The sequence below is a fragment of the Emydura macquarii genome, unplaced genomic scaffold, assembly GCF_026122565.2.
Source record: "Emydura macquarii macquarii isolate MOO-44397 ecotype Brisbane River unplaced genomic scaffold, CSIRO-AGI_Emac_v2 contig_306, whole genome shotgun sequence".
NCBI lineage: Eukaryota > Metazoa > Chordata > Testudines > Chelidae > Emydura > Emydura macquarii.
The window spans coordinates 7,190,676-7,207,314 of NW_027130443.1; the positions used below are offsets into that span (position 1 = coordinate 7,190,676).

The window sequence follows — 16,639 nt, forward strand, 5'->3', positions numbered from 1 at the left end:
AAATGCAAAAAGAAGGAGAAGAAAAGAGGAATATCCCAAAGATTGGGAAATGGAGGAGAAACAGAAAAGAGGATGAGGAAGGGAGAGAGAGGGCAGGATTACTGTCGGCTTAAAGGGGAGCATGCTTTCTCACTGAGTGATAAATTTGACATTGAGGTACTGAACAAACAAATGACTACATGTTTATTACTTAAAGGCTGTATCCTCTCCTTGATCTCTGCGCAAACCTATTGATGTCAGCAGGAGGTCTGCTATACATTGTGGGCATATATAGTCCTGAATCTGTACCACAGTTCATGGGTCATAATTAAACATGGAATTTGGCCCTCACTTCCAAATGAGTTGGACACTCCTGCTTTAGCTCAGTTAGAAGTTGTAGATTTGATACAGGAATTACTTAGTGAAATGCTCTGCAGCCTGTGTCTTTGAAGGAGTTCAGACTAGATGATCATACTGGTCCCTTTTGGTCTTAAAATCTCTGAATTTTGACAGCTTTGGTGGATGGTTGAACTGTATCTTCTTGGTGACTCAGAGATATTCTTTGGTTTTGACCCTCATATTGTGTTCCTGTAGATGAACTGAGAGTTACAAAGGGTTTAGGCCCTGTAACAATAGCACTTTTAATAGCCTTTTGAAAGGTTGAGGGGTTGGAGGGTGGAAGCAAACTGGTGAGGCAATGAATTCCTAATCCATGACGGTAGATCTTTTTTGTGGTTTGCTGAAATTAATTTTTATGTTTAATGCCATGGTTTTAGTCTCTACTCTCAACTTTTCCCCTTTCCCATTTGGTTAGTTACTGACTTGTTGCTTGGGTGGAAAGTAGTGGTTGTTGGAGCCAGTGTGCTCCTTACCTTTGCATAATAAAGCATGCTGCCAGCTAGCACTGTTGGAGAATCTTACTTTGAGAGTATCTTCAGTGAACTTTATCAGGGACTTCTGGGCAGCCTGGTATAAAGCTGCCTGTCAGCTCTCTCCTCTGTGCATTTTATCACTGCCCCATTGGAGTTGGGCGTGTCAGCAGCCGTAGCACCACCAAAGCTGGAGCATGTTTACTTCTGGTGCCTCTCTGAGCAGACAGAGATGGCAGAGTACTGAAGGTGCTGTTGGAAGCTGTTCTTACCCTCCATCCCTTGTGCCCCAGTCTTGACTGTCTGCGAGGGTTTAACCTCCCCAAGCGGTAATTTGGTTCATCACAGATGGGTGAGTGCATATTTTTTTAAACTCTTGTCCATTTGACTTGGAAAAAGTTCCTGATGATCTGAAGCCAAATGATCTGAGTCATCCACAATGCCCGAGTAGCCCCTGTGGACAATAAGACTTGCATATCACCTTTCATTTGCTAATCTAATAGTGGTGGCTCGTTAGAGCTTCTGCCTCTGGAATCAAGCCTGAAAATAAAATTGAAGGTTCTCAGCAGATTGTGAGACTGTTTTATGAAAGCGGAATTGACGAATAGTAAGTGCCAAATCATTTGGGATTGTTTGACTGAAAATATTAGCTTGCCCACTAGGGTTTTTATTCCTGTAATGAGGGCTGCTGTTAGTAACTTCTGGTACTTGGATCAGTATGAACTGGTTGCAGTAAATGCATTGCAATCTTTCTCGTACTTCTTACCCAGAAATCTGGTGGTATTGAAATTTCTCACAGCCTGCTGGTTGTCTCCAAATACATCTATCAGAACAGCACCCACAAAATATAGATATGGCTTATGATTTTCAACCACTGTTATTACACTGTGGACCCTGATGATAAACTATCAAAACTAAAGGACCAAATGCAGTTTCATGTTATGCCAAGATTAGACAGAAGATATTAATGTGTCAGGTATCAAAAAGCATTGCATTAAGACCTAAATAAAATTTACCATCTTCAAACTGCAGTGTTAAAAAGAGAGATGAGGGTCAGTATTTACATAATGGAATACATACAATGTAACTTAGTTTATTCTCCATTACTAAGAAGGGAGATGGATGGGGAAGGAGAGAGACCAATTTTATTTAAAAATCAGTTTTTTACTTTGGGTCTGTTTGGTTTTGGAAGAAAACTTCTTTTGCATTAACAAGTGTCCTTCAGGGTTTGAGTTAATTGTTTAGGGTGATCCAATAGCATGTAACTAAGAGAGAAGGGATGGAATGAGCAAAGGAAAACTTAGGCTAAATAGCAGAAATCTTCCTGTCAGTGTAATATATATTAATTTGTGGAACAGTCTTCCAGGGAAATTGTGGAGAGCTCATTTTAGCTGAGACACTCAAAACTTTACTAAAGGCACTTTAAAGTGCTGTAGGGGAAAATTCCTGCACCGGCTTTGGGGGAGATGGGATGGATTTGACCTCCTTCATCTGTTATTTAATCATAGTTGCATGCTGAAAGAAACAGAATTTAGTTTACAATTTTGTTCATGGTTTAGGTCAGAAGTGACACATTGTGATCTTGCATTTTTCAGTACCATTCCTTATCTGTTTCTCAATCAGCCCTGCAACATTTTCTAGTGTGTTGATGAACAGAGCAATATTTTTACTTTGGTTTTCATCTTAAATTCATATTTATTGCTTTTTTTTTTTTAGACATTTTCATTTTGGGTGGACTGGATTTTGTTCAGTATGTTTCCTAAGACTAAATGTTCTTGTTGTGTGTTCTTTTCCTTTTCATACATGCTTTTCTTTTCCTTTTCATACATGAGTTACATGCTGCCTCTTTACCTGTAGTTCTGTATGTTGCACATCCCTGTCACTCTGGCTGGCAGAGAAATGTTGTCAAATGTAGCAGCTTTCCTAAACGGGGCAGTGTCCCCTTCAGCATTTGTAAGAGCTGACAGCTGATTAAATATAAACCTGGGTTTGAAAATTACCCTATAAAAATGTATTCACCGTTCCAAAAAAGTATTGGCTTAAAATGGAGGGTTTCTATGATACTTTACATTTTTATTAATTTTTATAGAGCAACATAAATAAACAAACGCATATATGAAAAGTGCAATGTATACAAATATTACTAAAACTTGTAAGGTAAACACAAGCATAAGAACCTAGAACTATTTTATCTATCCTATGTTCTTTCAGAGGAAAGACAAGAAAACTTAGAAGAAAAGGGATTGTAAGTTACTAACTATGAGTCTTGTCTTATTTTCTATCTGTAAAATGTCATTCACTCCTGTGGAGTTATGTAAATAGTGTGAGTGGTGAAGAAAATTAATAACCTTTATGTATTAGCCATTGGGAGCTTAACCCTTAGCATTCACCTACCTCCCTTTCTGTCAGCAATGCTGTCAATTCCTGAGTTTTATCACGTCAGCTAATCTTTCTCTAAAGAGATTTTCGTTTTCCTAAACTGTACAGGTTGCCCAGACTTTCAAGAAGTCTTATTGTATCTGAAGTTTTTAAAACAAAGGAATAAAATGCCCTTTGAGGGGATTACAATTTATAAAATCAAGATGCATAGTCATATGTTAATCTGTGTATTATGGGAAAATCTGAATAATCCCATCATGTCTCAAAGGGGATAAGAGTGTCTTGAGGGCTTTCCCCAGAGTAGCACCAGCAGCACCATAAGCTAGTCATTCTAAAATGGCCTATTGCACAGATCTGGTTGGAGAACCAGTAAAACAAGTTATACATGCATGATAGAGGATCCCATGCATACACCGGAAAGTGTTATCTACTGGTTAGAGAAAGATGACTATATGCCAGCCTAGATCTCTGGCAAAGGTGAAGCACTGTTAGTTGTCATGGTTACTAAGTAACTGTGGAACTGCTTCCTTAGTATTTTAAATTTTTCTAGTGTCTTTCATTTTGTAGAGTCATTTTGTAGACTGGGAGATTGGGGTTCAGTTCCCAGCTCTGCCACACTCCGTGACTTTGGGCAAATCACTTAATTCCGCTTCCTCAATTCACCATCTGTAAAATGTGGAGATTCATCATAGAGGTATTCTGATAAATACCTGGGAAACCCTCAAATACTTCAAGGGCCATGTAAATATCTAGGTACATGAGATGAAAGGGAATTCTCTCTTCTGTTTCTGTAAATTTAAATCTCCTATTCTGAAAACAGTATAACTGGGCTTCCTCATTTGCCTAGTATTACAGGATAATGGTCTTTGGAGAGAGCCTGCATCTGCGAATGTTATGTCCTCGAGCCATTGACTCCACATGGCAAACTTTGAGAAGCCTTTTAGAAACAATTCTATGTAGGTCACACTTCCTGGGTTTCTCTTCATCTATTTAAGTTACATGAGTCAATTGCATATGTTTGTGATTTTTATACCAGAATTAATTACTCTTTTTGTATATTTTGCACCTGAGATGGTTCTCTCAGACTTCAGGAGACTCTCTACAACAGCTATGGTTTCCAAACAAGCGGAGAGAAGAAAGTGCAGAGGTCTTTAAACCCTCTGGTCATACAAATCTCCTTTTTGACAAAATGAGACTAAAATTACACTGTGGCATCCTTACCAGATATATATTTTTTTCACTTTCTCATGGGGTACCAGTGGCTCTTTCACATAGTGCTGAGAAGCTGGAATCTCCAAAACTTAACTTTGGGGTTTCTTGGATTTTTAAGATTCTGCCTTCTTCTCTGTAATTTTGTATTCAGTATGTTCACTTTCTGTTTACCTGACAGCCCCAAAACTTTGTGTTATATCCATTCACCTGCATGTTAGTCCTCTTCTGGCCTGAGAAACTACAAACTAAAAACTTGACTCCCAGGCTCTCTCTTACTACTTCTAATGTGAAGCCAGCTGTGGTCACATATGTTTGTTCTAAGATTAACAGTGGCTTAGTTCTTAAGGGGAGTGGCTTCCATATATATTATCTTACTGGCAAACTCCCAGAATCTGTGTGGTCTGAGAATGGCCAGCACTTCATTAGATCACGTGTAAGTTGACTTGGGTTAGAAGCCTAGGGACTCTGTTCCTGTATAACAGCTGCACTGTAATGGGGAATGAAATTGCAGGATGTGAAATGTAGTAAGTAAGACTACTGTAAAGTTGCTGAATGTTATGGACTGAATGAGACATGCATGCAGGTATGGGATCTTCTGAAAGGCCTCATGTAGCATCAGAACGGTCCCCCTTTCTATGCTCACTAGCATCTCTTGAAGCATTGCTTTCCAGGATGATCATAAGAAATGGAGTATCACTATGCAAGGTGATGGATAAGTGTGTACCATGGTCTGAGGCAAGGAGGGGAAACGGATTGATGCTGCTCTAATGTGGATAAAAATGCTTTGGTAGCTATAGGGGAATCCCTGTGGCACATTCACAAATGAAATCTGGTATAATGAAAATGCAGCTTCCTGCCATACAAAGCCTGTCTTGTGATCAAAACGTTCATTATTACACAGGAGAAGGTCAGGTATAGGAATGATTTCCTACGGGCAGGACATCAGAGGGTGTCTACTTGGCCTCTGGGAGAGTGGGGTCTGACACAATAGCTGAGTCACTGGCAAACGTCACCTTCTGGCCAGGTTCAGCAGCATTGATTTTGAAGGGAGCTCTGAAAGGGCTGTGAGTGGTAAGAGCTTATCCGGGTGATGACTGTAGTACCTAAACAAAGGGGCAGTGTAAACCAAAAGGACTAAGGAGAGGAGGACCCAAGCTTGACTGTCTAGGGAGCCAAAATCTCCCTTCCCTGTCCTTAAAATGGGAACAGAATGTTGGCCTGAAGCAGACTTCTAGGCTCCCTGTGTTTATAAGAAAGAAGACGTACTGGTTCGTCCCAGTCCTTGAGGCTTTTCTCTATTGTAATAAATAGGACACATCTAATTTCAGTGGTGTCAAGATGGAGACGTGGGCAGCAAATCCCTAGAGAGGGGAAAAACTCTTGACGTAATATTAAAGGTGATACATAGCCTGAAATAGGCAATTAGATTAAGCTTTCTCTTCCTAGAAACCATTATCCATGCGACTTGCCAACACAAACAGTTCCTTCACTTATTACCACTGCCTTGGATGCAAATTTGGCCTGTTGGGCATTCCATTTTCTTTCTCTAGTGAAATCTGTTGTCCTAGTACACCTCCCTAATAGCTATGTGTGCTACTTTAGGGGACGTCATGTGAGTTGGAAGAACACCCTAACTATCTCACTGTGAAACATTTCCCGCTCTATGTGATGTAATTAGGTTGACCTAACCCCCACTGTAGATGCTGCTATTTTGACAGAAGACGGAGAGGTGTATTAAATTGCATTGACAGAAAAACCTTTTCTGTCACTGTAATAAGTGTCTCTAATACAGCGGCATATCTGCAGCACTGCAGCTGTTCCCCAGTAGTGATTGTATTATAGACATATCAATACATGCATCTGTGTGTGTAATGTGATACTCCTGCAGTAGGTTGAGTCCTTCCACTAGTAGTAGAACTAGACACTGTGCTGACATATGCTTAGAGACTGATAAAGCATGACAAGGGCTAAGAATTCCCCTCCCACTAATGGCTGCACTTTTGTTTGTAACAGCCAAAAAACTAGTAGCCAGTGATAGTGAAAAGAACACAGTCATCATAAAACTCCTATTTAAAATCCTTATTTCTGTTACTACTTGGATTACTAACTCAGTTTTAAATGTGTGGTTTGTTTTACACCACTTATGCTGTTTACTTTCTACAATTGCCTTATTTTGGGTGATGGAAAGAAACTGATTAGTTTCATTTTTATGTACATCTTCACTTTCTGGTTCTCCTGACAGAGCACAAGGAGTCAATTGCAGGAGAGAGTTTTTTTGTTTTTTTCATGGCACTGAAGACAAACAATATTCATATTATCTGTCATAAAACCTTTAACAATGGTAAACCTGGGGCCTAAAACTACTAAATGTCTGTCCTTTTACTAAACTAGTTTTATAGATTCTCCTACTCCCTTGATATTACAGGGATGGGTCACTGAGGCAATGTGTCCCCCCGACTCTTTCTGAAGAAGCTGAAGATTAAGGAATTGTCTACCTATGTGGAAAGGGTTCTAGCAGCGCTTTGCCCCACACTGGCTGGCTGTCCTGCACAGCAAATGCATGAGAGTTCTCTTCACTGATGCTGCAGGTGCAACAGAACCAGTTGGCCACAAATAGGAAAGCAGTCTGACTTGTATACAAATCCCAGACTTCCTCAGATAAAGATGGCTCATTTACATTACTTGGAAAGCTGAAAGCAGTAGGGCACCTGACCCTTCATCCGCTTCCACTCAACTCATTCAATTTGCATTTCTAAAGGGATTTTGCATATCTAGTGCCCCTTCCCTCACTGTGGCTAATCTTTCTAGAACTCTCACCCTTTTGGAGTCCAGGAGTTGTCCTTTCCCTAAATAATAAAGCAAAATGTGCTTCTAATGGTGGTAACTATATATCCTCCAAAGAGGATGAATAGATGGATTCGGTATTTGTACCAAAGAGTGGAATGGATAAAATTTGCATCTTCTTTCTTGGACCTTGGATGCCTTATAAGATCAGCATCCCTATAAACAATGGGTTCTGGCAAGTGTCAGTTGATATCCTTGTCTATAGATTGTCACTCTAGGGGAAATTCATGTCTGATTTTCTGTTCCGAGGTATTAGCAACTGCGATCATTGCAGGCATTTTAGAAAATGAGATATTTGTACCTAAGTTTTGAAAACTCTGATCACAGGATGAAATCTCTGTTATAAATATGGCATTCATTCAGGAGTTTATTCAGCATTCCATTTAAAACCTCTAACCTAGCACAATTGCCAAAATTCTTCATGAGTCTTCTGCTTTCTTGGTTTTAGGAGGAGCCGAAGAGAGTTTGCTTTACATATGACCTTTTCCTGAATCTGGAGGGAAACCCACCCGTGAACCACCTTCGCTGCGAGAAACTGACATTCAACAACCCCACTAAGGAATTCAGACACAAACTTATTAAGGCTGGAGGGGTGAGTGCCAGAGGAACCAGGGATGCGAAGAGACTTTTTTTAGTGAAAAAATGTAGCCTATTAATTCTATTCTGGGCATTCTCTCTATACTTGAGACCCAAGTTTTCTGATTAACTTAGCTATTTGGATACCCTTATTGTAAACAATCTCAACTGGTCACTTGTTGCATTTGTCTCAGAGCCACCCTAGATTCAGGTTCTGGTAGCAGCAACACCAGCAGCTGCAAAACGTTCTTGTGTAGATCAGTGATGCACTTGTATTTTCAATATAAATTTGTCTGCACCAAAGCCATAACCCTGTGGATGTCCCTAGGCCATAACCTGGTGTCTGTGGATGGTGACATTTTTGTTGATCTGGCTCTTCTCAGCTTGCATGAACTCCTTTTGTGAACTGCTTGGTGTCAATAACTTCTGCCAAATACACCAATATAGAGAGGAGGCTCAAGAAAAAGAATCCTCCAGTGTTCCTATTCCTCTTTCTCACAAGCAGGTTTAGTATTTGGTACTTCCGGCCAGTAAGTGTCCCCTAATCCTGGAATCAGCTGCCTGTCACATAGGAAGCAGAACCAGGGAGAAGTTCTGGGTGTCAGATTGTTTAAAGCAGGCTAAGAAGAGGGCACGTCTGCACGTGAGACAACATTCTTTCTCTGCACATGCTGGTGGGAGGTGAACCATTTCCTCATGTCTCCTTTTTTAAAGCTGGTATGCCATGCAATCTGAGGAGAGCTTAGAAGCGTAAACTTGGTGAAATAGAGACTGAATTAGAAAGAAAGGAAAGGAGAAGAAGGAAATGGGGGGAGACACTAAGTGCCAGGAGAAGCAGAAAATGAAGGAAACTGAGTTAAAGGAGAATAGGCAATATGGAGGATCAAGATTCTGTGAGGGAGAATGGAGGCAAATAGTGGTAAAAAGGAGTGAAAGCAGGTGAGAAAGGAAAAAGTGGAAGTAAATAGTAAAAGTCAAGTTTTGGAGAAAAGGCTAGATGGATCCTTGAAAAGCTGCAATACCTGGGCAGCCACAGTGGATATTTACTGGTTCTATGAAAATTGGTATCAAGGAATCATTCACAGGATATTGTCAAATAATTGTACAAGGTCTAAGCAAGTTACTTTGCAAGTCACAGTCCCTGTGAGATATGGCAAATTCACAGTCAGGGTTCTAATATTTCGACAGTAAATCTTTCCCTTAGTCTTTTTCAGCCGAGGTTGTCATGTGACAGTGTTTTAGGCCACACTTGATATGTGACTCCATTCCAGTCAAGCACCTTACTAGTCCAGGTATTCCTAAATTAATTGCTAGAAAGGTTGTCTAACCAAAACCATCTTTCTAACCTGGATGGTAGAAATAGTCTTGTTCCATGAGGAAGTTTATCTGTAAGCAGAAGATCCCAGGAATGGAACTATTAATTTACTTGATTAAGTTGTAAGTCTATCCAGAACTTCCGCACAAGTCCCGCATCCTCCTCCAATGACGATAAAGCGGAAGAGGGAAACTTATTTTAGCCATAGGATGGCGCTGAGTACTATTTACTTTTTGACACTTGTACTTTCTAGGATTTTAGTCATGCATTTTTCTTTGTCTCTTGGATCATAAGTAAGGATATGATTTAGTCACGGAGGTCACAGCAGTCACACATTCCATGATTTTACTGGACCTCCAAAACTGAGGCTAGAGCCGGGGCTGTGCGCCACGCCCCTCACAACTGCAGCCAGGGCTTGAGCCGGGGCTGTGCTGTGTCCCCCCCTCCGCCCCCTCACAGCTTGAGCCAGGACTGTGCTTCTCCCCTCCCCAGGGCTTGAGCTGGGGCTCTGCACCCTCTTCCCTCCTGTGGCTGTGACTGGGGTTAGAGGTGGGACTGTGCACCCCTGCACTGCAGCTGCTAACCCTCTGTAGTGGTGGGGCCCACTCCTGTTGGGCTCCAGCTGTCTTTCCTTCCCCTTTAGCCCTTGCTCTCCTCCCTTCCCTTCCCTTCCCCCCTTCTCCCCACCTCCAATTCATTGTCTGTGACTTTTACTAAGAATAACCATGACAAAATCTTAACTTGAATCATCAGATGTTGGAGTAACATCATATTTGGGCAGTTATTTAGAAACTGGGTGTTTCAACTGAGAGTCATGTCTGATATGACACATCAAAAGCTTTCTTGGTCCCACATTGGGGAAAAATGTGGAAGAGATTTCTTTCAGCTCCAAATTCTCAGTGGAATTACTTCAGCTGAATGCAAAGGCACCTAGAGACATTCTGGCCTCTCCTGGCTGTCCACATGTGCTTCTGATCTTGCTAATAAATTGGTTTCCATGGATGTTTTTTGGCTGAAAGAAGCCAGCTATCTCATATCCTGTGAAATCTTGCTCTCCATGGTCCCCAGTTTGCCTCCAAAACGTTTAGAGCATGAGAGAAACTGGTGTATGTATCTCTTGGTGTCTCCAGCCTCTCTTGGTCATAGCCACGGATACGCATCCTGCTTGTACCCAGGGTGTTGAAGTTCCCCTTGGTGGAATTGAAACTTGGCATTGCATCTTGTCTCCCAGACTCCTCTATTTTAATGTTCTCTGTTTTAGACATTGTCGTGGGAACTGGGAATCTTAATTAGAATTATTCCGGAGATATCTTACATCCTTAAAGGGAAAAAAGATCTAAATAACAGTAGCCATAAATTATCATAAATCACTTGCTCAAGAGTAATCTGTTAAAATGGTCAGCATGTCTCCTTACTTGTATATAATTTCTCTTCTTTATTACTAGGTGATGGTAATGCCAGAAGGAGCAGAAACAGTGTCCAGGCCAAGTCCTGACTACCCTATGTTACCCACAATACCACTCTCTGCTTTCTCTGACCCCAAGAAGACCAAATCATCCCATGGGTCAAAGGTCAGTGAGGCATGCAGTGCTACAGTTATTTTGGAGCATTGGAGAACCAGGGCTCTGCTGTTAGAAATGTGCCTAAAAATGAAATTTCCTCTGTTGTAACTAATTCTGGTCACTTACTCTAAGAGCATCTGGGATTTTTTCTTCCTTGGACTCTTTAGTTAGTGCCCCAGGCGATTTATATTGTATTTGCTCTGTAGGATTCTCTTCCAAGCAACAGCATTGTGATTTCCTCCGCTATTAGTGGAGGACGTGCAGCACTCAGTGACCATTATTGTCATCCTCTGTACCTGACATGTTAAGAACCCTTTAAATGCCTTCTGGGAACCAAGGTTTCCGTTCTAGTAGCTCACCCACATAGGCTCTTATTTAATCCCTATATAATACACTGATGAGTGCTTTGAAAATTCATAGATGAACATGTCCTTAGTGGATGCCCTAGAACTGGCCAGTGAGTCAACTGCTCCTATTTCTCTCTATCTCAAGTCCAGGGGGCCTTTAGAATTCTTGTGACTTGCTCGCCTTTCTGAAGAGGCCGGCAAGTCTTTTAAAGCAAGACTTTTTTGAAAAACTAAAGCAGACCAGATTTGTGAATTTTTGCGAGCTAAGCCTACACGCTCAACTGCTAGAGCTGATGTCTTTAATCTGAGGCTAGTAAAGCTTTCTTCTTAAGCCCTTCCCGGTTCTTATAACTTGTCACTGGATATAGAGTAATTGGATCAAACTTTTGCTCCCTGTCTCGTGTAATAGCTGTGGTCTGAGTCCCTGAGGATTTCAACCTCGCAGCAGGAAGTTGAGGTTGAGTAGAGAATCAAGACTTGCTCTAGCAGTCTGAATGCTTGGGATGGCAGTGTAAAGAGCATAACATGCTGTACCAGATCAAGCCAGTGGTTTGAAGATTTTGATATCCTGCCTGCAGCTATAGCTAGTTCCCTGGGGCTTCAGAAGAAGGTGAAATTCACCTTCAGTCTGCAGCAGCCTAATGCAGCTGACCTTGTGTAGGTTTTTGTACGTGGGAAGGACAATTCTCTCGTGATCCCCACAGGCAATGTGCCCTGAAGCAGATTACATGTATTCTGTCAGACTGCATAGCTACAAAAATTAATGGCCAAAAAGAATGCTCAAATGACTGAAGAAGAGCTCTAAGCTTGAACGCTTGTCTCTCTCACCAATAGAAATTGGTCCAATAAAAGCTATTTACTTCATCCACCTCATCTCTCTGATGGCCAAAGAGTTCATTCCTTGCTGTAATCCAATCCTACTACCTGTTTTCTCCATGCTTCTAAAGTTTCTGTATTTTGCCAAGGTTTCCTGATTCTTACGTGATGCAACAGGAAAAAAATGACTTTGAATCATGTATTATCTGTCCAATAGTGGCTGATTAGATTTTTGGACAGGAATTAGAAAGTGCTGAATTGGAAAGAGAAACTAAATTAGAGATGCTTTCTCTACTGTCCCATTCCATACAGACCCTTTCCCTCTCCTACTTCTATGATGGCAGAGCAACATGTGTGCACTAATTGTGGCCAGTCACCCAAAAGTGGCAAAGAAAATTACTCCTCATTATACATTCCTATCCCCTGAGATAGGCAGGTGCCTACTGACTATCTTAACGAGCAGTACAAAAAAAAAAAGATCTGCTGTGTCAGGAAGCCTTGGCTATGATACAAGTGTCAGAGACCTGAGTCATTTTCCTAAGATCCATCGTATTAGTTTAATGTTTGATATGTAATGCATTTTTGGAGGGGGATAGGTATGACCACAGCTTACTCTATCGGGGTAAAAGATGTAATAAGTCTCTTCCATTTAATTGTTTTGTTCCTAAAATTTATCAGTTTTAAAAGGACAACTTGGTATAAAAGGTCACCTAATATCTAACACTTAAATGAAGTAATATGATCACCACCACAGTCTGTGCAAATTTGGATTATAATGCTGTACTGAGTTTCAGGTTTTTACGTAGCTTCTGTTTCTCTGTCACTAAATTTTAGGATGCAAACAAGGACAGTAGTAAAGCATCCAAACCACACAAAGTAACCAAGGAGCATAGAGAGAGGCCAAGGAAAGACTCTGAGAGCAAAAACTCCTCCAAAGACCGTGAACGAGAACAAAGCAAGCCATTGAAAGATTCCTCCAGAAAACCAGCTGAGAACAAACTGCATAAGGAGGAGAAAGCACCTCCTAAAGCTGCTTTCAAGGAACCAAAACTGGCCCTGAAGGAGACCAAATTGGAGAACACTTCTCCCAAGGGTGGACCACAGCCGGAGCCAAAATCTTCTAGCAAGAGGCCCTCCAACGTGGAGTCACCAAAGCCTAGCGCCAAAAAGCAAAAAAAGAGCAGCTCCAAAGGGGTGAAGAACATCCCAGGAACTTCTCCCCGAACCTCGTCTTCCTCATATCCAGAGAAGAAACAAACCAAGGAGAAGATGAATGCCAAAGTGGAGAAAGTAAAATCTGAAAGTGAAGCCAAGGAGATCAAAAAACCTGTAGAGATGGAGGAATCAAATTCAGAGGATGAAACTTCTTTTAAATCAGAGGTGAGAGAGGGTTTTTCCTCCTACTTGGGCTGGTGGGCAAACTGGTTGGATTTCTGCATGAAAAAATGTAGAGTAGGTGTAGAATCTTTGATCTAGTCCTGTTCCAAAGAGGACTAGATCAGAGTGCATTAATGAACTGTTAATGCATGTCAGCAGGGTCCACATGGACAGTCAGTCTGCAGCATGCTTAATGTAGGGTAGCTTCACACCCCAATTTCCCAAGAACTAATTATTCATGTAGACAAGCCGTAAGGGAGCAGTCAGATTGGCTAATGCTCTACCATGATTCTACCTCAAGCAAAACAGCTCCAGTTAGAAGTCTTTATCTGTATTACCAGTGTTCCTATCCAGTTTACCCACTGTTTCACATGTGCAGTGTGTGACAGGATCAGATCAGATGGCTACCGGAGAGTGCTAGAAGGCCAATATATCAGCCCTAGGATCAGTAAGTCCCCTTTCCCCTGGTAGCTAAGCAGGGGTTACTCCTGATTAATTAATACATCTGGAGCCAATCAAGGCCCCACCCAGGACTTGTTAAAAAGCCTCCCCTCCAGAGAGAGGGTGTGGCTGGAGCTGTGGGAGTGAGGTGAGCTACCAGAGAGTGTGCGAGCAGGCAAGATGCTGTCAAGAGTCAGGAGGGTTTAGGAGAAGGAGCAGAACACTGGCAGGAGAGGATTCTGCAGATACAAAGACTGGGGGAGGGAAAACCCTGCCCGAAGTGGGGAAAGGACCTTTTCCCAGGCCTGGAGGCTTAAGGGAAGAGACCCTGCCAGAAGGGAAAGATTGAACTGGACATTTGGTTGGGGCACTACCATGCCCAGTGGGGCTGTCAGAGGTCAAGAACCTTCCCTGGCAAGGAGACCAGGAAGGGCCCCTGTCTGAGCAGGGTATGGATATTAAGCCCAGGGGCACGGGGAAGTAACCCAGGGAAGCTAGCAGCTTTCCTGAAGCCACAGCATTAAGCTGCTGCTTGTAGGATCCCTGGGTTGGGGCCTGGAGTCGAGGGTGGGACCTCCCCTCCTCTCTCCCCCCCTTTCACCCCTTCCCCCCCCCCCCCCCCCCAACCAGCCATTCATTGGAGGGGCAAGAGCCCACTGAAGAGGCAAGAGCCTAAGAGAACCAGAGGCAGGACTGGGAGACATCAGGGAGCAGCCATCTTAGAACGGCTGCACTACCCTCTCCAACCACTAGAGGTTGGAAGAAACACTAAGGGGTGAAGCAGTTCCCTAACCTATGGCTAGAAGGAAGTGCTGGACCCCCCCAAGGTAGAAAAAGAGCGTTGTCACAAATGCTACTCAAGGGTTTGCCTGTAAGCACTGTTAAACCTGGATTTCGTATCTAAATTATGTGTTGTCATCCAGATTTAGTTTCTTTGAAGTGAAATTTATGGTACTTGGTGCAGACCTGCATATGCCTTCAGTTTATTTGGTGATAACATGATTTTGTGCCCTGATGCCAGTTCAAGAACTGAGTGAATAATTTTTCTTTTGGAAAAGCGTCAGAAAAGTACAAATGGAATGTAGTGACTTGTCTGCGGCTGATGGTGAGAACAGAGAATACATACCATTAGGCAGGGCTCAGACACACTACCTGATGCTACTAGCTAGAGGACCAGCTAAGCTAAGGGTTCTTCTAAAGATAAGCATCTGCAGTAGCTCCTAGATCATCACAAGATCTCTTAATAGAATGAATCTGTGATACCAATCTTGGCTGAGTAGGTTTAGTTCTCATCTGAGTAGGTGTAGATGTCTGGTGCTGGGAGACGCTCTACTCCCTCTTTTGCTACTGCCTCTCTCCTGTTCTTTTGGGCTATGTCTTTTGGTGCGATTCCCAGCTCCTGTAGACATACTCATGCCAGTACTCACCTGAGCTAGCATGCTAAAAATAGTCGGCTAGCTGGGATAGCACAGGCAGCAGCGGCCCAGGGCTAGCAGTGCCAAATACAAACCAGTCTGAATCCTATAGGTACATGGTTGGCACAACTAGTTCATGTTGCCACTGCCCGTGCCAACCCAGCTACATTACCATTTTTACCATGCTAGCTCAGATGAGAGCTAGAATGAGTATATCTATGTGATCTAGGAATCACACCCAACTCAGAGTGCAGATGTAGCCTTGGTAAATAGAGAGTTTCATTCATTCATTACCTCTCCCCTATCTTTGATAGCTGCTGGGAGAGGGGAAATGCTACTTTCTCCCTCAAGGATGGTTGTTTAATGCCTAATTCCTCCATTCCCTGTTCTGCATTGAATCACAGGAGTGATCTTTTGCCCCTTGGAGTGCTCGATTGGAGTGTTCTGTGATTTGCTTTTCTGCCTGTGTTTCAGGTAGAAAGCCATAGAGGACAGGACTATGGGCAGGACATCACTTACCCTCTTGCCAATTTGGGTGGCTATGGGTGAGGGCATTTTTTCCCAAGCCCTGCCTTTTGCATGCCTTTTTCTCAGTGTTTTGATTCAGCATTAAACCCAGGAAGGGCCCTGTATGCTGGCAGGGAGCTGAATGGTGCTTGGAAAGTTGAAAAAAGTGTACAAAGAGACCAGCATTCTAAATGTCCACTCAGTTTCCTGTTAGAATGCCCATGCATCCTGCTGTTCAGGATGAAGCTGATCTCAAAAGAAACCCCCTCCTTCCTGTTTAGAATGGAGTATAAAATGGTTTAACTTCACTCACTGTTACAGGACAATGGTCTTAACACCCAGTGTTTTTATAACCGCCTCAATGAGAGATGATACTTAAAAATAAACAGCTGGAGAGGCTTGTTGCTAAATCAGCATTGGTGTTGACCCTGGTCTGTAAAATAATCTGAGCCCAAATATTGGTCAGCTTCTGGACATTTGCCAGAAGACTAAGGGCTACAGTCCATATGCACAAAATTGAGACATTTTAAATATGGGGGTGCAGTTATGAAACATGTTCATTGAGCAGTGGGATTTGGCAGAGTTAATTCAGCCAGCCATACTTGACTTTATTCATTTGTAACTGTGATTGCATTACTTAAAATGCTGTAAAAATTAATTTTCTTATTTTTTATTATGGTTTACATGAGTTATAAAATGTATAATATCCATCTGAGGAGGCTATAAATAGAGAGGGACTTTAGCAGTGAAATCTTGACTTACCTGCCAAATATATATTTAAAAAAAAAAAAAGCATTGTTGCCCATCCTCACTTGTGTGCTTCACAAGCTCAGAAACTTGTCTCTCTCACCAACTTCTGTTGGTCCAGTAAAAGATATGAGAGAAACAAGGTGTGTGAGGTAATATCCTGGGACCAACACAGCTACAACAACACTGCATGCTTCACATATAGACATAGGAAATAGGATGTGGTTATAAGATCATGTGTGATTTGATCACC

At 42.1% G+C, this 16,639-nt stretch overlaps 1 protein-coding gene across 1 annotated transcript in view; it reads left to right on the forward strand.

Annotated features, from left to right (window-relative positions):
- The window catches only part of MLLT1 (MLLT1 super elongation complex subunit), a 58,702-nt gene that overhangs the window by 25,259 nt on the left and 16,804 nt on the right, over positions 1-16,639 (forward strand). The window contains exons 4-6 of the mRNA XM_067562096.1: positions 7,732-7,875; positions 10,620-10,745; positions 12,734-13,279. Of these exons, the coding sequence (XP_067418197.1) occupies positions 7,732-7,875; positions 10,620-10,745; positions 12,734-13,279 (816 nt within the window). The remainder of the gene's footprint in view (positions 1-7,731; positions 7,876-10,619; positions 10,746-12,733; positions 13,280-16,639) is intronic.